Source organism: Micromys minutus (assembly GCF_963924665.1).
Source record: "Micromys minutus genome assembly, chromosome: 9".
Lineage (NCBI taxonomy): Eukaryota > Metazoa > Chordata > Mammalia > Rodentia > Muridae > Micromys > Micromys minutus.
The window spans coordinates 53855458-53878270 of NC_137978.1; the positions used below are offsets into that span (position 1 = coordinate 53855458).

General features: G+C 51.9%; 1 protein-coding gene across 6 annotated transcripts in view; it reads right to left on the reverse strand.

Moving 5' to 3' along the window:
* The window catches only part of ARHGEF10L (Rho guanine nucleotide exchange factor 10 like), a gene marked incomplete at its 5' end in the record, with an annotated part of 133179 nt that overhangs the window by 57740 nt on the left and 52626 nt on the right, over positions 1-22813 (reverse strand). For 2 of the 6 annotated variants that reach the window (XM_080921205.1, XM_080921204.1), the window contains 10 exons: positions 510-602; positions 2219-2335; positions 3183-3362; positions 4221-4298; positions 4645-4751; positions 7727-7835; positions 10462-10578; positions 15329-15498; positions 17293-17376; positions 18733-18824. In XM_080921205.1, coding sequence (XP_080777331.1) covers positions 510-602; positions 2219-2335; positions 3183-3362; positions 4221-4298; positions 4645-4751; positions 7727-7835; positions 10462-10578; positions 15329-15498; positions 17293-17376; positions 18733-18824 — 1147 coding nt within the window. Of the gene's footprint in view, positions 1-509; positions 603-2218; positions 2336-3182; positions 3363-4220; positions 4299-4644; positions 4752-5419; positions 5595-7726; positions 7836-10461; positions 10579-15328; positions 15499-17292; positions 17377-18732; positions 18825-22813 lie in introns of those variants that run through there. The other 4 variants (XM_080921207.1, XM_080921206.1, XM_080921209.1 and 1 more) reach the window with 2 other exon arrangements.

Genomic DNA, 22813 nt, shown 5'->3' on the forward strand with positions numbered 1-22813 from the left:
TGAGAGCAAGGTGTAACCCACACTGTTGGGCTGAAGAGATAGCTCAGCTGTTGAAGGCATTGCCACCAAACCAGTCAACCCGAATTCAATCCCTGGGTCTCACAAGGAAGAACATAACCGATTTCCTGCAAATCGTCCTCTGACCTCCATGTGCTCACTGTGAAAACACACACATACACACACACACACACACACACACACACACACACACACACACACACACCTACTGGATAGAGAGGTGGCTCAGTGTTTGAGAGCTTCCAGCACTTACAGAAGACACAATTTCAATTTCCCAGCATCCATATCTGGTGGCTCAAAACATCTCCGGCCTCCAAAGATACCAGTATTCACATGCACAAGCCCACACACAGTCACACATCCATACACATAAGTTAAAATACATCTTCTTTAATGCTACTGAGTAGGAATGGGCCATGGATGAGACCCCCCACCTCAAGCCTTCCCACACACACTCAGCACCTGACGCTCTGGGGAGTCCCTGGCAGTACCTGGAGCAGGAGAATGAACTGTGGAAATCTCTGAACGGGTTTCACCATCAGCCCATAGAGGGTGACTCGGTCTGTGCTGCACACCTGCCGCCGCTGCGGGGACAAAGCTCTGTCACTTGTCAATCTTTAACAGCAAGGGACCAGCATCAGGGTCCAGACCTAGTCGTCATCCTAGGAACCTCTCTCCCTGGGCTCGAGGTCCACAGTTGGGAATCCTCTTGTCATGGTACACCCTGTGTGAGCCACACCCTCACGGTACTGGAACAGTCGCTGGAGGCCCCCCAACCAAAAGCAAAACTGGAAAAATCCAGCAGTCACCTTGCTATAAGGAGCCATAAGTCTATAAGGAACCATAAGCCTATAAGGAACCATAAGTCTATAAGGAACCATAAGTCTATAAGAAACCATAAGTCTATAAGGAGCCATAAGTCTATAAGGAACCATAAGTCTATAAGAAACCATAAGTCTATAAGGAACTATAAGTCTATAAGGAACCATAAGTCTATAAGGAACTATAAGTCTATAAGAAACCACAAGTCTATAAGAAACCATAAGTCTATAAGGAACTATAAGTCTATAAGGAACCATAAGTCTATAAGGAACCATAAGTCTATAAGGAACTATAAGTCTATAAGGAACCATAAGTCTATAAGGAACCATAAGTCTATAAGGAACTATAAGTCTATAAGGAACCATAAGTCTATAAGAAACCATAAGTCTATAAGGAACTATAAGTCTATAAGGAACCATAAGTCTATAAGGAACTATAAGTCTATAAGGAACCATAAGTCTATAAGAAACCATCATTATCATCCCCTCTGTAAATTAAGAACAGAAGCTTGGGCCCGGGTGAGAGTGGTCATGAGGGTCTTCCTGTCCTGCCTTGTGTCTGCTTGCTTGCTCTACCCACATGTGTCCTGTGGGTCCTGGTCCATGTCCCTGGCAACCTCATGGCTTCCCTACTAGTCTCTATGTTTTCTATCCCAGCTCCAAGCTCTTCAGTGGCTCCTCAATGCCTTAAACACCACACCAAGGCCTGAAGATGCAGAAGAGCCCAAACTAAACCACAGTGCCGGCTGGAGCATCCTTACACTCTAGCTCAACATGGGTGAGAGGAAACAGCCACGCCCACCCCAGAACCCTCCCAGCCTTGCCTGCCCCCACAGTCCTGCTTCTGACCCTTGTCAATATTTACATCAGAAACAGCTCTCTGTCTCTCCAAGACCCATCTCAGATGGCTCCCCTTAAGAAAGCCTTCCCAGTCTAATGTCCTCCTCACTGGGGCACGGAGCTCTTCTGCCAAAGCCCCAACATCTCATCCCCTTGTGTCCTCTTTTGGACTCAGATCCCTGCAGGCAGGACCGTGCCCCTCACCCGCCCCGCCATGGAGGAAACTGGAGCCTAGCCGCAGCTGCTCAAGAGTTCTGCAGTGTCCCACAGCCTTGAACCTTGTACTCCCAGATGAAGTTACAGGACCCGGAGATGCTCATGTCACATCACAAACAAGGAAGCCACCGCCCGCAGAAACACAGGCTAACACCGGTACCCACTTCACAGATCCATCTCTGTGCCAGGCTTGCCCTGGAAACTGGGGTACCTAGATAATCTAGCCCATAGCCATGACAGCACAGTTGGTAAGACTTTCTCTCCTGAGGCACCTCCCCCAAGTTCATCCCTAAGGGAGCGAAGGCTACTTGAACCCAGGCTACCTTGAGGAACTCGAGGAACGCCGGCTTGGTGAGACAAGCCTTCTTGATGATAGACATGGCATTGGTGAAATTGTTCACATAGTCGCTGTACACGTCTAAGACCATGGACTTGGAGAACTGTAAGAAACGGTAGTGGGAGCTGCATCAACACGGGGTGAGAGGAAACAGCCACGCCCACCCCATCACGCTCCCACAGCCTGCTCAGGGAAGAAGCAGCTCGGAGTTGGGAAGGCTGGTCACAGGAGCAGAGAGCCTTTCTACAGCAACTCGGGAGAGGAGGCAGCCAAGGGCAGGGATGCTGCCTGGGCTCTATTTCCTCATCGTGCCCAGGACATGAGATGTCCCTGAGCCTTGCGTCCACAGCTAAACTACAGAAGGTAGAAACGAGCCAACCTCTCACCATGGCTCTCCTGGACACATCCACCCGAGATGCCCCATCTACGCTCTCCCAAACACTGTCATTCCTAAAACCATCCTTTCCAGAAGCAGAACCCAGCAGCTCACAGCCGAGCAAAGCTGGTTTGACTGTTTCTCGCCAGCCCTCTCTCTAAAGTCTGAGGATTTCAGTTTGATGAGCAGGAATCCAGTACACCCCTCATCCCATTGATGTGGAATCTGAGCCCAGAGGCATCAGACCTGCCTGAGATCGTGGAACCGGACCATGATCTGGGGCTCTTTGTCCGGGAGCTGTGAATGCTCCCTGAGCCGGGACATGCAAACCCTCACTGAACACACTTGGCACGCTTAGAAAGGAACCTGCATGAGGCTGGTCTCTGGGCAGTACTGTCACCAAACCCTGGCTTCAACATCATCTTGGCCTGGCACCTCTTCAGGGATGTCAAGGTGTCATGCTCAACCTCTCCTGCAGCAAACAGTGACTGAGGGGCTCTGACGTCATCGATCTAGATGAGGCACCCAAGTGTGAGCGGAGGCTGAGCCTTTAAGCCTAAGTAGAAACACCTACTGAAGCCACAAAGAGGTCTCCGATCTTCTCGGTGGAGTCCCATTCGGCCACGCGGGAGGACAGGGCGATTTGGAACATGGAGTGACAATGTAGAATCTCCTTCACTCGGAAGAACACCACCTGACACTTGCGGGCGCTCAGCGCCTTGGGCTCCATCTCCATTAGTGGGTTGCGGTAATCCTGCCAGGATGGGTGGGGGGAGGGGATGAGACCAGAGATCTTCAAGACCACCTAGACAATGCAGGGCCAAGAACTGGGCACACTCCCCATCAAATCCACAGTGGAGCCTTCCTGGTGCAGGTTGAAGCATCCCACGTTCCTCGTAGAAGTTTCTAGAAGGTTCTCCATGAATTCCTGCCTTATCTCTGTCAGCCCCCGGAATTTCTATGCTAAGCTGGTCTGGAAGCAAGAAGATCACTTCTACATCTGTGTGTGAGGACTCTGGGTAGGTGGCTTGGTACTAAGGCTGGCTGGCAGGGAAACTCAGAGCCATCTGTGTGGCGAGGTCCCAGGTCACCACAGGTCCCTGAACTCTCAAAGCTAGAGTGCCCACTCCAGTTTCCTCGTCTGATTCCTGTGCTCCTTCCTATGGGTCCAAAACTGAGCCACGTCAGCAGCTCACTTCACTGGTGGCCTACTCTGAAATCCTTGAGGAACCCAGGTCTTGGGAGCCCAAACCAGACAGGGTTAACACACACGTGTCCCTCAAACAGACGCTTGGCATCCCCCGGGAACCTGTGTAGGGAAGAAGGAGCGTCCCCCTGAACCCTTGCTTTGAAGATTATCTGAATGCTCAGGAAGACACACCCCCTTCCAGCCACAAAAGGAAACACTGAGACCCCCAATTTCACTTGAGAATACAGCTCTCCTTATAAACAGAGACACCTTAGAAATGCCTGGCGGTGTCCCCACTTGATCATAAGAAGCAGGACTGTTGGCTTTTAGCGCTTTTGCTTTAAAACACCGACAGTCCACAAATATTCTTTATAAAATGTCTTCTAGGGCCCTTTCTGCCCTCATCCCAGAGACCAAGAGTACCTGGAGTATCCGCTTCAGTGACTCTACATAGCTGCCCTCGCTCTGCACGATGGAGCCCAGGATGTGTCTCCGGACCACCTGCTCGGGCCGAGAGTACAGTCAGGGTGTAGGGTCCAAGGAGCAGAACCAGTACCTGACGTGTGAAGGGTCCCAAAAGCAAGAAGGGAACCTGACAGCTATAGGAGCTCCGGTGCCACATGGGATAGACCAAGAGACACACCTGATCCTGTGGTCATGGGCTCTGCAGGGCTTAAGCATCCCAAATGGACCTCACCAGCTCCAGCCCCACAGTACGGAACACAGTGTCCAGTTCCCTAGAAAAGCCCCCCACCCCCACTACCATAGTCACTTCCCCTCAGATTCACAGCCCCAGGCACCAGGCTAGAAGCCTCTCCCCTGCAGACCTCCCCACCTCCCCACAGACCTGCTGAGGACTCAAGCCCTCCGGCATGGGGCCAAGCTCTGGCGCGGGAGGTTTGATGTCTGTCACACCAACCTCCAGGAGCCCCATATCTTCTTCTTCCGAGTCACCTGGAAAGACAAATGGGAAGATGGCACGGCTAAGGTGGGGACCGGACGGCACGGCACGTCCTGCTCTGGCCCCGAGAGACGAGAACCGGTCATACAGCTCCAATCACATCTGGAAACAGCTGCCCATGAGCCAAGTAGGTCAGTTCCAACTCCAACTCTCAGGCCCCACAACAGGGGCCACTGTCCCTGCCGAGACCCGCCTGCTCCAGCCAGGCATGAGCCAACCACTCATGTCCCCATCACTGGGCACTAAAAATAGTTTTCATCTGGACGCCGAAGGGGGAGGTGGGTAAGAAAACTGAGCCCTACAGGAACCAAACCATCAGCGTTGCACTTCTGTTTTTGAATAAAATATAAAGATGCCCAGAGGAAACAGGCTCAGCTGGGTGTGGCAGAGTCTCCGGTCCACTGTGGCTGGGCTTAGCCTATGGAGGGAAAAAAAGCAAGCCCCTAAGAGGAAAAGGATGCCCGGTAAGAGGCAGAAAGGCCATCCTCCCAGGATCTGAGTCCCCCCACCAGGGGCTCAGTGTGATGAGCCCTTGCTATTCAGAGGTTCTGGAGCCCATGGCAGCCACGGATGGCAGGAAGTGAGAGGCGGAGAAAAAGAGAAGTGACAGCCAGCCCCGCTGCTGGAGAAGCGGGACATGAAGACAAGTGTCAGCCCTTACCTGAGCAGGACACGGAGGAGGAGGAGGACGGACAGCGGATGAGAACGTGGGGGTGAGGGTGAGGATACTGAAGGCCCTCCTGCCTGGCCCACATATTGCCTCGGGCATCACAGCGCACCCACCCCAGCCGCCGGCTCCGTGGCTTCCTCTTCCCCCATGAGCTGCTGGGTAACATTCTTGGCCTGTGATCCGAGCTGCCCGGCTATTAATAACGTCCCTGGGGGAGGGTCATTTTAGGCCCCAGGGCTCGTGGGCGGGGTGGGGAGGGTGTCCCAGAAAGAGTCCCCAGCCTCCATGCCTGTCTACTCCCTGTCTACTCCAGGTTGTCAGCTCCCCCCAGAAGGCAAAAGAGGAATGAACTGTAAACACCCAGCCTCTGTCCAGACCCCTTAGCACTGGACCGAGTGTGTGGGATGATCAGCTCAACCAGTGTCACTTGCTGTGAGGACCGGGTGAGGTCCCAGCTGCGAGGCCACAGAGACTGGAGGGGACCTGAGTTGTCGTGAAACCATCCTGGCACCGAAGTCCACCAGGGCTGACAGACCTCAAGAACGACGCTGTGCAGGACCCTTTCTGTGTGCAACTCGGCCATCATTCCATGGCCCCAGAGTCAGGGACCACTGCCAGCCCCAATGTGCGAAAGAGGAAAGTGAGGTATGAAGTAGTAAAAAAAACACACAAGAGGCCGGAGGCTTGGGACGGAGGCTCGCAATGGGTTCTCCCTGGCTTGGAGCCACTCGGGAAGCCAGCAACAAACACTCCCCGGATGAGGCCTCCTCCTACCCAAGGACTAGCACCCTCAGAATTCTGCCCAGACATCACTATTCACTAGCCTACTGCCCTACATCTCTGTCCCCTTGTCTAGTTGTCTGCTGTCACCAAAGACAAGCCATCCCAGGTGCTATCTCTTGCTGGGAACCTTTTGAGGGCCCTAGTCTGAACAGTACCTGGAAGAGGGAACCAGTACCCTGGTGGGAATCAAAAATAAGATTTGGCCACATGAGCGCAGGCAGGGGATAGGAGAAATGGGTCATCTGGGAAGAGTGGCCAGGGCAGGGAGAAGAACCAAGACAATGGTTTGAGCACGCGGGCGGAGGAACCTTCGCCTCCTGCTAGTAGCTGCTCCCAGGTGAAGCCTTGGGCTGGCGGGTACAGGAGCTGCCAGCCTTGGGAAGCCAGCCTGCAAGCCCTGTGCAAGCCATGAAGGCCCAGGCAGCTGAGACATGGGCAACAAAAAAAAAAGGCAGGGGGCAACACAGGACCCTCTCTCTACCTTCGTCACTTCCATAACCAACCCTCCCCTTCACCACTCGCATGACTCACCCCCAGAGGGTGAAATGCCACCTCATCAGAGGGCTGCAGGCTCTCAGCACACACACACACACACACACACACACACACACACACACACACGCCATCTTCCTCTGCTTCCCTCTGTCACCCTCCCCTACCCTCCCCACCCTCCTCTACTCCTGCCTACCATCCCCCACCCCTCCCCCAATCTCCCCCACCCTACCCTCCCCACCCCTCCCTGTCCCTACCCACCCCTCCCCCACCCCTCCCCCACCCCCAGATTTCCTAGTGTGACTGGCATCCTACTACCCAGTAGTAGTAGTAGGATGTCATCTCACCAGAAGCCAGGGCAGAATCCCTAGCCACTGTGCCCACAGCCATATCCCAGGACTGTGGGCTCCTGTTCATAATACACCACAGTACACAGCTCGTTGACTGTATGGTCAAAGGACCAAACCCAACCACAGGACACTGCTGTCTAAAACCTGGGTGACCCTCTGATGTCTTTAAGGTCAAGGACAAGCATCCAGCTGGGCCCATAGAGCTACCCTGACCTCTCACCCCTCCACACACTACCCCCATGTCTGTGCATCCTCAAAAAAGACTATGACCTCTGTGTGCCTGTCCCCTCATCTGCAAATTGGCACATGAGAGTCCTGCCCCCGAGACACTTCACAAACGTTGACTTCGCTCTCCAACATCTAGTGAGCCACCCATCCCTATTTGTAAACCGTGTTCCTGCACCCGGAGCCCCAAGAAGAAATGTTGTTAGAGTCACTGAGGGCGGTGTTTGGGAGGTATCCAATAAGTAACCAGTGAGACGAACAAGGACAAAGAACATTCTAGAAAAGGCCAGGTGAACCAGGAGACAGAAGGACCACACACTGAAGGGGAGCCCCAAGGCTCACAAAAGAAAACCAACTATACTGGTCAGAGGTGTGGGAAGCTAGCTGGGACCGGCCAGACACCAGCAGTATCACCCCCAGCACACTGCTGAGCGCAGCCCGGGCTCACCTAGGACATCTTTCCTATGCAGAAAGGAGACTTTTCGCATGACGGCCATCCGGGTCTTCTCCAGCCCATCCCTGGTCCCGCTCTTGGCGGCCTTCATGAGCTGGGTCATCTGGGCAAAGGCAGAAGAGGTTGGTCAGAGGCTGAGGGGAACCAGCACACCTGCCTCCAAGGAACCTCAGCCCAGACATCAGAGCCAGCCAGCCCTCTTCCATTCCCTCAGCTGATGGTTGAGCAGCAGAGACCAGAAGTAGCAGGGAGGGAGATGTACCATACCCCAGGGTCCCTCTATGGTCAGGAAGGGGCATAACCTCTTCCCTCTACTTAAGGAGGTAGAGGAATGGGGAAAGGACCAGGTCTGGGTTCAAATCTCAGCTCGGACACTCCTAGGTAAATGGGCAGGTCACTCCATCTCTCTGAACCTCAGACTAAAGAGCACAGGCTACCCTCCAAGGTGAGGAGGGAGTGAACAGGTCAGATCTGGACAGGTTGCTCAGGCCGACCTGCTCCCCAAGCTCTGCTCCATTGATCCATCTGCTGAGCCGGATGAGAAGCCCCGCCCCTTTCCTCAATACCCAGGTTCCTTTCTGAGCCTCTGCCCACAGGGAAGGAACTGAGGCCCCAAGATGCAGAAGCCACACCCTGGTGCTGCCAATAAAGCCAGCCAAACAGGCCTTGAGGCAAAAGGAGGGTGGTTGCTCCAGGTGGGAAGCAGATCCCCCACCACCAGGACCCGGACCTGACAGGAAACTTCCGCCTCTTTACCCTGTCCCTGCTCCAACACCGCCAGCATTAGCTACCATGATGTTCCTCAAGGGTGGACACGCTATCTGCCCTGTCCGATGGGGCCCACATGTGACTAATGGGCACTCTGGACGTGCCTGCTGTGTGACCAAGAATTAGAAATCTCAGTTTCATTTCGTTTCACTGTTGATGGGAAGCGCCACACTTCCCAGCCATGGCGTGGATGTTCCAGGAAACCTCCTCCTTCCTCAGATTCTGATAATGGTGAGGTTGCAGATCTGGGGGACAGTGTTCCCCTGGGCTTAGTGCTCTCAATTCTGCCTCCAGCAGCTCTGGCTCCCAGCTGAAGGGAGCTGCATTCTTCTCTTCAGAGGGTCTGAGTGAGGATGGACTGAGAGCCTGGGGTACTGACAGCCTGGGGGTACTGAGGGCCTGGGGTATTAAGAGCCTGGGTGTACTGAGAGCCTGGGGGTACTGAGAGCCTAGGGGTACTGACAGCCTGGGGGTACTGAGAGCCTGGGGTACTGAGAGCCTGGGGTACTGAGAGCCTGAGGGACTGAGAGTCTGGGGTACTGAGAGCCTGGGGTACTGAGAGCCTGAGGTACTGAGAGCCTGGGGGTACTGAGAGCCTGGGGTACTGAGAGCCTGGGGGTACTGAGAGCCTGGGGGTACTGAGCCTGGGGAGGTTGAGAGGGGCTAGGAGGGGGCTGAGGCTGGAAAGCCAACACAGAGTGGTGGCTTTTTAGGAATAAGACAGGCTTTCAGGAAACAGGGGAAAGGGGAAGCAGGTCTCCCCCACTCCCTGTATCCAGTTTTGGGAGGACGGATCATAAGCACCTTCGAAAATCTAAAAGAGGAACAGACATCAACCCACGGAACTGCCTCTCTTCTGAGGCACAATTGACGATGGCGGTTACATCCCTAGGTGGAGCCATCAGTGTGTCTACCCTCAGAATCTTCCAAGGGGCCTTTGGGAGTCACTGGAGCAAAGAGCAACAGCAGGTGGACACCCCAAAAGGTTCCCTGAGCTTGGTGTGTGTGCCCTTCCGAACAGTGCAAGTCTCCATGGCTCCTGGCCTCCTCTCCTTGCTCCGTTCTTTGGTCCAGACCTCCAGCAGTGTCTGCTGGGGTCCCTCCCCATCCTGTTCCTGGCCCTGGTCCTGATACATCATCAGAGCCTGGTATGCCCAGACTAGAGCCCAGGTCTGCTGCTGACTGCTGGGGTGACCACCAGCTACTGCCCACTTTCCTTACACTAAACCATGATAGAAAGACAGCCATTCCTGGGTGCCCCGAGGACAGTAGCAGTGGTCACCATGACTACGCTCACAGAACCGAAGATCGCCAAGGACCTTATGGGCTTCTACATCCAGTTCCAGCATCCACCCTGGGGTGCTGCTACTGAGGGCAGAGAAATGCAGACTCAGGGCAGCCAAGGGGTCTGCTGCCCAGGGTCATCCAATGAGGGGGTAGTGAGACTGGGATTGAACCCAGGTCCACAGGGCTCCATGGCTCATGTTGTGTGAGACTCAACTGTGTGATGCTAGCTACTACTGTTAACAGCATTACCCAGAAGGCTCGTCTACTATGAAGCCCAAGCTGGTCTTGAATTCCCAATCCTCCTGCCTTAGCCTCCCAAGTACTTGGATTACAGATGTGTGGCTCCCTGATTCTGGCTAGGAACCTGAGTTAAAAAGAGGGCGAAAGAGAGAATCTTGGGTCATTCTGGGGGCTCTTAGCGCAATGCCACCAGGCATTCTTGGGGCTCGTTGGCACCCCTCTGGCAGGTGTGGGGTAGGGCAGGGGGTGTCTAGGTAAAAAAAGAGGAAGTGGAAGGAACAGCTGACTCATGGCTTTGCCCTTCTGCATCGCGGATGTAAAGGAAAACCAGGTGATACATATCAAGGACAGACTCCCAAGGCTCACGCCCACCCTCCTCTGTGGCCCAGCAGAACAGCCCCACCCTGGGGCCAGGAGCAAGGGACAGACAGTACCTTACAATCGCACTTGAGCTTCAGCTCCTGCATGTCTCTACCCCCAACTCTCAAAGCCAAGATGTCTCTCTTAGTCCTGACGTATCTCTCCTTTAGCCTAGTCAGGTCTGGAGAAAGCTGGGGCCCCAAGCGGCCAGGCAGAAGGAGAGCAGGCGAGAAGAGCAGGCGGGACAGCGAGGAGACAAAACACAGACAACGGGAAAAGGAGACTCAGGTCACGAGGCAGACGGACAATCGGGGCAGGCGGATGGGATAGCAGTTTGGGTGCGTCCAGCTGGAATCTGCACCTACGGCTTTCAGCCCAGCATGCCAGGCAGATGAAGCCGGGTCTCTACCGCAGGGAATCCCAGCTGCTGGGCAGCAGTGTGGGCAGGGAAGTGAGCCCATAACCTCCCTCTTGTGGTGAAAGAGAAATGGCCCTTGGATACTCCAGGCCTGACAATGGGGTGAACAGCTATGTGGACAAATGCCAACGAAAGGGACGCATGGTTAGAGGATGGCTGGACTGCTAAGCGGTCAGTGTAGAGAAAGATGGATGTGTGTGAGGATGTACGGACAGACGGATGGGTGGGTGAGTGGAAGGATGGGTGGGTTGGTAGATGGGTGGGTGGATGAGTGGGTAGATAGGTGGATGGATTGGTAGGTGGGTGGATGGATGAATGAGTGAGTGGGTGGGTAGGTAGATGGGTGGGTGGGTAGGTAGGTAGGTAGATGAATGAATGGATGGATGGGTGGGTAGGTGTGTGGGTAGTTAGATGGTTAGGTAGGTAGGTAGATGAGTGGGTGGATGGGTGGGTGGATGGGTAGGTGGATAGGTGGATTCGTGAATGTGTGGGTATAGATGGGTGGATGGGTAGATAGATGGATAGGTGGGTGGGTGGGTGGATGGATGGGTGGGTGGGTGGATGGATAGATCATGGATGAATAGATGAATGGATAGATAAATGGATGATGGATGAAAAAATAGTCTACATTTGGGTGGGTCGCTACAGCTGGGCAAATGGATGATGGATAGACAGACAGCTAGATGTCCAAAGGCAGCACTATGCTATAAATACTTACCAACCTGGGATACAAGCCCTGTGTCTTGACGTCTCCACAGTGTGAAAACCCTCACCCTGGCCAGCCAGGTGCTACCCAAGTAACACCATTGAATGTAGACGTGTAATGCGGATGAGCTAGCCCAAGCTGACCCCAGCACTCCCCTGGAGGAAAGGGTGAGTGAAGGAAGGTTGTGGGGGGAGAAAGGAGGGGAAGAGAGGAGAGGGAGAGAAGGTGGGGTGAACCACGGCCCGGAAGCATGAACGGTGGGGTGACTGGTTTACACGCCGTCTGGAGAATGACTAGACAGAAAAGCAGACATTTAAAATCCATGGCCTGTGGGAGCCACAGGGGATTCTGATGAAGCACGTGGATGCCGAAGACATGATCCACTTCTGGGCAGACAAACCAACAGAAAGATGGAGCAGGGTCTCTGCAGGCGACACACAAGTCTCAGATTCCCATACAAGCCAAGGAAGTCTCTGGACCTCTCTGAGGTTTCAGATGTCCTCACTGGGAAAGGAAGTATGAGAAGTCTGGACATCTAGCTTTGTGCATGGCTGAGATACACATGTACCTCCGGGTGCCACGTGGAGAGCCCAGAGCTTAGTAATGATTAAGTCTGGGAGCCATAATATGGTGTCTGTTAATACAGCCTCTGTGTTTATTAAATGTTTGGATGGATCAATGGATGGAGGTGGCAGGATGGCCGACAGAGGGATGAGGTCTTCTTACCCAGACAGAAAGCCGAGTCTGGGCCCTGCCATTCACAGGCTCTGTTGTATGGCCATGTCACCTAACCCCACTGAGCTTCACCCGTAGAAATGAAATTGTCCTTGTTGGCAATCACTGCCCGCTCATGCCCAGCACACCGGGCAGAATGGGCTCTACCCTGAGCCCCACTCAGCTACAGAGCGAAGCCATCGGGTCCCTTGGCCTTCTGACTCCTTACCTCTCTAAGGGTCAAAAGAGCATTAGAGCCAAGGTCACCATCTGAGCTGAGCAGAACAGGACTTGAGGCCAGCGTGGGTGTTTCAGTAAAAAGCCCACCCTTCCCGGACGGCCCTAGCTGGGTCACAGTGCTTGCTTAGAAAGAGGTCACGGGCAGAGAGAAAGAGAGGGTCTCACTGCAGTCCACTTCACACCCAGCAAACATCTGTTGACCATGGTGGCCAATAAAACAGACACTTGGGGACCAAAGAAAGCTCAAGGCAGGTGCTCACACCTGAGACGGTTCCCTTTAGAGACCCTTTGATCGAATTTATGGGGGGCTTAGAGTTGATGGCCCGGGCATCTTGAGGTAGGGATTCTACTGGATAGCTTGGAGCTAGGGTTCTAGTAAGACTCCAGGAACAGGATAAAATACGTCCCCAGAAGCCTGCCACCCAGAGCCCTGCAGCACACGTGGCTCACGTAGCACATATACACAAGCAGCAGTGACCCCGAAACACGCAGTGGCTGCAATGCCAGGACCCCAGCAGCTATGAAGGGGAAAGTCTAACAGGCAGCGCTTAGCAGCATCCTTGGGCAGAGAGGGCAGGGAGGAAAAGCCACACACACCCTCCCATCTGCCTGGGAACCAGCCATTAGGGAGCACAGCGGCCTTAGCAGATGGATAGAGAAAGGGCCCTACTGTAAAAAAAAAAAAAAAAAAAATCCCTGGAACTGCACTGTGGGACATCGATGAGGAAGAGTGTGAAGCCCCGCCCAGCCCCTGCCCCAAGGTGAGTTTCTTAAGGGGCACAAGTTCCCAACAGGCCAGAAATCTAGGAGGAGACGCCCACTCCAGCACTCCCCAAAACTGTGTGCACCAGTTGCAACCCCTGAAGTCAGAGAGTTAAAAGGCGAACTCTTGATTCAGGGTCCCTGGCGTCTGTGAAGGCAACCAGTTCTCTACGGCTAAGTAAAGCCTGCTGTGGGGTAGCACAAGTCTGCCATCTCCACCTCTGAAGGTCCCTGCAGGTCCCTCTCAGGTCTCTAGCAAGAAGGTAGGAGGGAGCCAGACATAGTGGTGCCCACGCCTTTAATCCCTGCCTTAGGGAGGCAGAGGCAGGTGGATCTCTGAGTTTAAGGCCAGGCTGGTCTACATAGAGAAATCCTGTCTTGAAAAAAAAAGGAAAAGAAAGAAAGAAAAAGAAGAGGGAAGGGGGAGGAGGTGGGAGCCACCCTGGGTGATGGGGCCCTGGCTGATGAGGAAGGACCACAGCATGCCTAAGGCACTGAGTCTCCTTGTCACCATCCGGAGCAATAGAGTCTGGCATGCCCTGGTCTATGGAGAAATGACTCAGGGAGCTGGAGAGCCTGTGGTACAAAACCTCTCCTCTAAGGGAGTATATGACACTCCCCTCTGAAGATAGGAAACAATCGCAGACCTGCTGAGGCTGCCTGGCCAGAGAATCTTCTTAGAGGACTTCAAGAGTCCTGCCCCAACTCTGACCTAACCTGACCAATGTTTTATTGGTCTCCAACATGTCTCAGGCATACTTCTGGGAAGGACCCACTCATAGAAACAAAAAGGCATATCTCTGTCTCTCTGTCTCTGTCTATCTCTCTCTGTGTCTCTCTGTCTCTGTCTCTCTCTCTAATAAAGATAAGGGTATCATGTCTCATGTAGCCCAGGCTGGCCTCAAACTTCTAAGCAGCAGATAGCAATCTTGAACTTCTGACCCTCTTGCTCTCACTGAGCGCTGACATTACAGATACACACCGCCAGACTCGGTTTACAAGGTGCTGGGGGTCAGAGCCTCACGCACTCTGGGTAAGCACTCTACCAACTGAGCCACATCCGTAGTCCTTGTTGTCAGTCTTAAACGATGCCATCCATACCCAGTATCTCCTCCTAGACCATAAAGGTCCACCAAGCCTGGGCAGGTCTTCCTGGTCTCACAGTATCCCACCCGTGACCAAAGACGATACTCAACTGGGTCTTAAGACTCTGCTTTATGGTTGGTGAGCATTAAGGCCCTTCCTGTGGTCTGTCCTGAGAAGTCTTGGGTACAGACAGTTGGGCTTGCTCACCATGAGGCTGAGTAAAGGCTTTCTGAACTATGCTAGCTAGCAGCATACTTCTCCCAGGGGGCTCCTGAAGCCTAGGAACAGGCAAGAATACTGTTGAGCCTTCCCAGGAAGTCTGTGGACACTGCTGGAACTAGCCGCTAATCCCAGCCAACCTGTGCCCCATGTCCTATGCCTAAAGGGAGCCAGACAGTCACCTCTGGTCAGGCAGGACCCGTAAGCTTTGCCTGCAGAATCTCAGTCTCTGCATGGAACAGAACAGGAGAACGGGATCCCCTGCCCAGTGGCTCCTTGTGAAACAGACAAGGAGAAAGGCTGCATGAGACAGAGACAGCCAGAAAGCCCACGCCTGGCCAGAGCAGCACCACCATCACACACCACCATCACCTGTCCACTCCCCATGGCAAATGGTTGTGGATGGGTCTGAGGCTGTACCTGGTAGGGCAGGAAAGCCAAGCTGAATAGACCAACGATCTGCTATACCCATTTGGCTGGGCTTTGTGGACCACTGGGTGGAGGAGAATTCTGAAAACCAGCCTGAGCTCATAAATGCCATGAGCAACTGACCTACTGTGCCTAGAAATTCAGGAGGCAGGGTGAGCATCTGTCTCCAGTCCAGGACTTCCATGGTCAAACAGCAGATCCAAGGTTGCTTCCTGACTCAGAATGACCCAATGATCGCTCACTACATATTATTGGAAACTGGTGGTCCTCAGATAGGGGTCTAATGCCTGGCTCTCACCACCCACATTCCTTTCTGAAAGAGTCTGGGTGCCCAGACTTTTGAGAAATGTCCCCCCATGCTCCTCACCTTGGGCTGGAAGGACCCTCGGTGCTTAGTGGGCTCTGCCTCTGGTTTGGTCTCCTCCCCAGAGTCCTCGCTGTAACTCTCGAACTCGCTGGAGCTCCAGCCTAGGTCCTCAGCCTCACGGGGCGCTCCAGAACGATGCACATCCTCGTAAAGTAGGCCTCGCTCTGACCCTGCCAGACAGGAGCAATCTGGTGAGTCAGAGACCCAGCCTCTGAAACCCCAATAGGTAAGGAAGGCATAAGAAAGGGGGGAACAGACGTACTGGTCTGGCCCCAGACTCAGTTCCACTACCTCAGAGACTGCCCAATAAGTATCTCACCCCTCTACATACGAAGGGCCTGAAAAAAACAGGAACACAAAAGAAAACCGCCCGACATGGGGGACTCCTTAATTCCCCTTTAACACGTCCCTCTGAGAACAAAGTGTTCATTCTCAGACCCTTTGGCATTTTTTTTTTTTTTTTTTTTTTTTTGCGGGAGAGAGAGGAAACGTCAGAGTCAAGTCCAACTGGAGCCCTAGCACGCTCCCGAGTTAGTGGACATTTCTAATGCATCAATGAGAAGACACAGGAAGGGGCGGGACTTCCTTAACGCTGCATCCCTCTCGCGTGGTCCATGCGGTCCATGCGGTCTGCAAGCGTCCAGGAGGGGGCGCACCTGGTCTAGAGTCCGGAAGGAACCCTGGCATTCAAAGACAGCAGGAAAAGCTTTAGAATGAGAAATGGGGACAGTAAGTTGAGTGTCCTCTCTCTAGACGGGCAGAACCCAACTGGGCACTTGTTGTGGGGGCGGGGAGGGGCTATGCCTCAGGAACTGTCAAGCTTGCTTTTTGAATGTGGAGCTCTCGTGAGGACCTGAGGCTTGCCAGTTCCACCATGCTCACGGGTGGATTATACCATGCCCAGCATTTTTATGTGGATTCTGGAAAAATCAAACTTCAATCCTCCTGCCTGTTAGCAAGCACTTTATGTCCTGTCGTGGAGAGGTTATTTTTAAGCTGAGATATTAGTGACTAACAGGGACAGAGCAGCCACATTGGCTGTGACCTTGAAGGAGGGGCTGGCTTCCATGTTTCTACATCGGATATGCTGGCAGCTACTGCCCAAGGAGACAGAGCCCAGATCCTGAGGAAGCCCAGAGGAAGGCCCATTGTGCCACCTGAGGACAGCAAAGCCCAGGGCCAGGTCATCAGAGGCTTGACTTATTCAGGTAGGAATATTCTGGCCTCTACCGATGAGACTCCCCATCTGTAAAATTAGGACATAATCCCCCCCAACCACAGATTACACAGCAACATGTGAAGACTCGGCCTGGAGAAATGGGTGTACCTGTGACCCCAGATGACTTCAGGGGCCAATAAGAGAAAGTAATGAGTTCAAGGCCATCCTTGACTACATGACAAGACCCTGTTTCAAAGCACAGAGGGTCAGAAAGACAGCTCAAGTGTAGAGTGCTAGGTCTTGAGTTCGAATCCTCCCTCAGTATTATACATGCTGTGTATAATGCTTCGTGCATGTGTGTGTGTGCACACGTGTACACGTACATGCATACGTGTATAGAACAGCCTGGCTTACTGTGTCTCGATCCCTGCTACCTGTCTCTCTTCCATCTTCAACTCAGAGCACAGCCTCTCTGGGTGACCCTGCAGGTCTAACAACCTGTCACCTTCCACCACTGCTCTGAGGTGTCCACAGCTCTCCTTTTCCCTCGAGTCAGTCATGGTGTGGAAAGGATGAGATGACCTTCTTCAGGAACTCAAGGGTTAATGTCACCCTGCCCTGACCAGTTTGCCCAGACCTGGGATTATGGTGAGTTTCTGCTTGTATGTCTGCAGGGTGTGAAAGGTGGGGGGAGGGGACAGGGAATACTGGGAACAGAAGGAGAAGAAGAGACCCCCTCCGCCAAGCATGGCTCCCCCTCCCCTACCTAGAGAAAGCCCAGGAAAGGAGCCACAAAAGGCCATACCGGGCTGATGGGCGTCTGGGCTCTCACAGGGAACGTCGTCATAAATCACATCTTCCTCCAGGGCAGGGAAGGTGAACCTGTCAACTGTAACAGGAGAGAAAGGTCTCCTAAGGTGCATATGGTGGCAGCCATGGAGGCCCAACCAGCTGGCAGACACCCATGTGTCCTGACCTTCATCACTACAGATACAATTCACTGCTTTCCTCTGCTTCCCTCCATCTTGACCACAGCACCCAGAGGGAAGCCATACACTGAAGCCAAGCCCCAGGATGGGCAGAATGGGTGTTAGGGAGCTGTGATGGTCTGCAAGTGCTCAGCCCAGGGAGTAGCACTATTAGAAGGTGTGGCCTTGTTGGAGTGGGTGTGGCTTGTTGGAGTAGGTGTGGCTTGTTGGAGTGGGTGTGGCTTGTTGGAGTGGGTGTGGTTTGTTGGAGTGGGTGTGGCTTGTTGGAGTGGGTGTGGCCTTGTTGCAGTGGGTGTGTCACTGTGGGCATGGGCTTTAAGACCCTCACCCTAGCTGCCTGGAAGTCAGTCTTCCACCAGCAGCCTTCAGATGAAGATGTAGAACTCTCAGCTTTGCCTACACCGTGCCTGCCTGTATGCTACCATGTTCCTGCCTTGATGCTAATGGATTGAACCTCTGACCCTGTAATCCCTCCCCAATTAAACGTTGTCCTTATAAGAGTTGCCTTGGTCACGGTGTCTGTTCACAGCAGTTAAACCCTAATGATGACAAGACTCTAGCCTGACCTGAGCCCTGGGCCTCCTAGAAAGACCCTAACCTCTTAGGGATGTCTTCCTGCGTCATACAGCATCCAGAGCCTGGCCAGGCTTTTCCCTCATACCCTCTTCTTCCTTTCGTCCATCCCACACTTCAGTGGGTCCAGACTGACCTCCCTCTGAAGCATCAGGACTCTGACCCTTCCTCTCCTGCATGGTGGTAACGGTCCTCACCCTTCCCTCCTCTTCTCCTCTGTCTTTCTCTCACCCACCCCCTGAAGAGATGAGCCCAGAATGTCACATCAAGGTGGCAGAGGCACTCGGGGGAGCTCGAGAGCTGGCGGGCTGCCTCACCCCTAAATGCACTACTCTAAGCCATATGGGGAACCCCCCTCCCCAAGCATCCCCTGGACTCGGCTCTCACAGAAGCTGTTCCTCTGTAAGGTAGGTTCTCCTCTCAGAACGCCTGTCCCAGGCACCAGGGAGCTAACTCGGACCAGCCTCTTGGCAGAGCCTCTGAGAGCAGGTGGACGGGAGGATTAAGAATCCAAGGCTCCGGTGAGCAGTGATTGGGTAGGTACTCCATCACAGACAGCCACCAAGCGTGTGGCAACCCTTCCGTGGGCTCTCAAGCACCAATGCCAGCTCTTGGCCTGGGGGCTAAGAGACCATTTTGCTTCTCCCTGGGCGAGGGATGGGCTGGGGGGAGGTACAACTTACTACGACGTGAGCTCTTCCGCTTCCAGCTGGAGCGCCTGACCCCAGAGAGTGCCGTGCCCACTGCATCCCCATTGCTGACCACAGTGGGTGTCCTGCGGAGAGATGGCTCAGTGAAACTTCAGCCTCCTCACCAGACTGGAGGATGGCCTAGTGGTTAGGGCCTCGGCTGTCCAGCTTTCAAAAAGGAAGTAAGCTTGGCTCTGATTCAGGGGTAGTGGTGTTACACATTGCAACGTTTTTACCGTGCACCCCCCTCCATCTCACAGAAATACTGTTTCATTATGGAAAGCATAAAGACTTCGTTTTCTCTAACACTCTTTTAGTCTGTGGCATGGGCATGTAAGTCTCAAATCATTCTGTCTTTGGGATTGGATTATGTTCGAATGTATAATTTTTAAATCGATGAGTTGAGGGATTAACAGGCTGAGAAAGAAATTAGGGAAACAACACCCTTCACAATAGTCACAGATGATATAAAATACCTTGGGGTGACCCAATCCAAGCAAATGAAAGAGCTGTATGACAAGAACTTCAAGTCTCTGAAGAAAGAAATTGAAGAAGACCTCAGAAGATGTATAGATCTCCCATACTCGTAGATTGGTAGGAATACATTGTGAAAATGACCATCTTGCCGAAAGCAATCTACAGATTCAGTGCAATCCCCATCAAAATTCCAACTCAATTCTTCATAGAGTTAGAAAGAGCAATTTGAAAATTCATTAGAAATAACAAAAAACCCAGGATAGTGAAAAACTATTCTGAACAATAAAAGAACTTCTGGAGAAATTGCCATCCCTGACCTCAAGCTGAATTACAGAGTAATAGTGATAAAAAACTGCATGGTAATGGTACAGAGACAGGCAGGTAGATCAATGGAATAGAATTGAAGACCCAGAAATGAACCCACACACCTATGGTCACTTGATCTTTGACAAAGGAGCTAAAACCATCCAGTGGAAAAAAGAAGGCACCTTCAACAAATGGTACTGGTTCAACTGGAGGTTGATACAAATTGATCCTTTCTTATCGCCCTGTACAAGCTCAAGTCCAAGTGGATCAAAGACCTCCACATAAAACCATATACATTGAAACTAGTAGAAGAGAAAGTAGGAAAGACCCTTGGATATATGGGCACTGGGGAAATTTTCCTGAACAGAATGTATGGCTTGTTTATGCACTAAGACCAAGTATAGACAAATGGGACCTCATAAAATTGCAAAGCTGCTGTAAGGCAAAGGACACTGTCAAACGGACAAAAAGGCAAACAACAGACTGGAAAAAGATTTTTGCCAATCCTACATTCAATAGGGGGCTAATATACAATATATGCGAAGAACTCCAGAGAATCAAATAACCCTATTAACAAATGGGGTACAGAGCTAAAAAAAAAGAATTCTCAACTGAGGAATATTGAATAGCAAAGAAGAACCTAAAGAAATGCTCAACATCTTTAGTCATCAGAGAAATGCAAATCAAAACAACCCTGAGATTCCATCTCACACCAGTCAAAATGGTTAAGATAAAAAACTCAGGTGACAGCAGATGCTGGCGAGGATGTGGAGAAAGAGAAACACTCCTTCATTGTTGGTGGGATTGCATGCTGGTACAACCACCTTGGAAATCAGTCTGGAGGTTCCTCAGAAAATTGGACATAGTACTACTGAGGACCCAGCTATACCTCTCCTGGTCATATACACAAAAGATGCTCCAACATATAACAAGGACACATGCTTTACCGTGTTCATAGCAGCTTTATTCATAATAGCCAAGAGCTGGAAAGAATTCAGATGTCCTTCAGCAGAAGAATGGATACAGAAAATGTGGTACATTTACACAGTGGTGTAATACTCAGTTATTAAAAACAATGGCTTGGGCTGGAGAAATGACTCAGTGGTGAAGAGCACTGACTGCTCTTCCAGGGGTCCTAAGTTCAATTCCCAGCAACCACATGGTAGCTCACAACCATATAATGGGATCTGATGCCATCTTCTGGTGTGTCTTAGGTGTGTTCATATGCATAAAATAAATAGATAATTCTTTTTTAAAAAAACTGCAAAAAAACCCACAATGATTTCATTAGATTCTTGGGCACATGGATAGAACTAGAAAATAGAACTGAGTGAGGTAACCCAGTCACAGAAGAACACACATGGTATGCACTCACTGCTAGTGGATATTAGCCCAAAATCTTGGAATAACCAAGATACAATCCACAGACCACATAAAGCTCAAGAAGAAGAAAGACCAAAGTGTGGATGCTTCAGTCCTTCTTAGAAAGGGCAACAAAATACTCACAGGAGGAAATACAGAGACAAAGTGTGGAGCAGAGACTGAAGGAAAGGCCATCTAGAGACTGTCCCACCTGGAGATCTATCCCATATACAGTCACCAAACCCAGACAATATTGCGGATGCCAAAAAGTGCATGATGACAGGCGCCTGATATAGCTGTCTTCTGAGAGGCTCTGCCAGAGCCAGAGAAATACAGAGGTAAATACTCACAGCCAACCATTGGACTGAGAACCTGGTCCCCAATAGAGAAGTTAGAGAAAAAACTGAAGGAGATGAAGGAGTTTGCAATCCCATAGGAAGAACAATATCAACCAACTAGACCCCCACCAGCACCCAAGGACTAAACAAACCAACCAAAGAGCACACATGGAGGAACCCACGGCTCTAGATGCATATGTGTCAGAGGATGCCTAGTTGAGCATCAATGGGAGGAGAGGCTCCTGTGAAGGCTCAATGCCTCAGTGTAGGGGAATGTCAGGGTCAAGAGACGGAAGAGAGTGGATGGGTGTGTGTGGGAGCATCCTCACAGAAGCAGGGGGAGGGCGAGTGGGATAGGGGATTCCGGAGGGGAAACCTGGAAAGGGAATAACATTTGAAATGTAAATATTTTTAAATCCAATAAAAGAAAGGAAAAAGAAAAAAAAAATCACTGAGTTGAATTTCATTTGAATAAAATCACGAAGAGGATTTTGACCTGGGGTGATCTTTCCACAGCCCCTGAAAGGCTTTAAAAGTCCTTCTGCTGTGTCTTGTACTGGATTTCTTTGTGAGACAGAGGAGCGTTCTCGGCACCAGTGAGTGTAAAATCAAAAAGGCTGACCTGGGAATATACTCAGACCTGTGTGCTGCTGTATGCGACATTTAACAGAGATTTAAACCTTCATGAACAGTTAAGCACAGTCAACTGGTCAGTATGCAAATTTGTCTTTGTCTTTACAAAATGTGTTTTAACAATCGATTACTGAATGCGTGGCGTGTATACTTATTTTATATATCCCACGTATCCGAGGTTGAATATAAGTTTCTTAGGTTAAAAATAGGTCACGATTTGGGAAAAGTTTAAGGGGTTCTTTCCCAGTTTCTCACTGGGCTAACTGGAGGGCGGTGAGACAGAAGTCTGCCTGTGGTGAGGACGGTATTCTCCCACTATTCTTAAGCTGAGGTTGGGGGCAGGCTCAGTGAATAAAGATGCTTGCTGCCAAGTCTAAGGGCTTGGGTTTGAATCTCAGGACCCACAGACTGGAAGGTGTTGGCTTACAGACAGTTCCTCTAGACTCCTCCCAACAGTGACCTAGCAACGTCCCCTGCCGCCATTACTGCGTCCTTCTCCACCAAGTGTGGGTGGCCTGGCATCCTATGAGAGAGGACTTCTTGCTACCCCACCCCCAATTTCTGTGTGTGTGTGTGTGTGTGTGTCCCTCTCTGTCTCTTGTCACTCTCTCCCTCTCTGTCTGTCTCTCTGTTCTCTCTGTTTCTCTCCCTCTGTCTTTCTGCCTCTGTCTCTCTCTCTCTGTTTCTCTGTCTCTCTCTGTCTCTTTCTCCCTCTCTGTCTCTCTGTGTGTGTCTCTCTGTTCTCTCTGTTTCTCTCTTCCTCTCTGTCTCTGTCTTTCTCTCTTCCTCTCTGTCTCTGTCTCTCTCTGTGTCTCTATCTCTCTGTCTCTCTCTCCCCACATGTTCCCAGATGGCCTCTCTCTGTCCTACTCTGTCCCCCTTTTCTCTGCCTCTTCCCCTTTTGCAAGTCGCTGCCCCCTCTCTTTCCCCACAATAAACTTTCCCTATGTCAGGTCTGT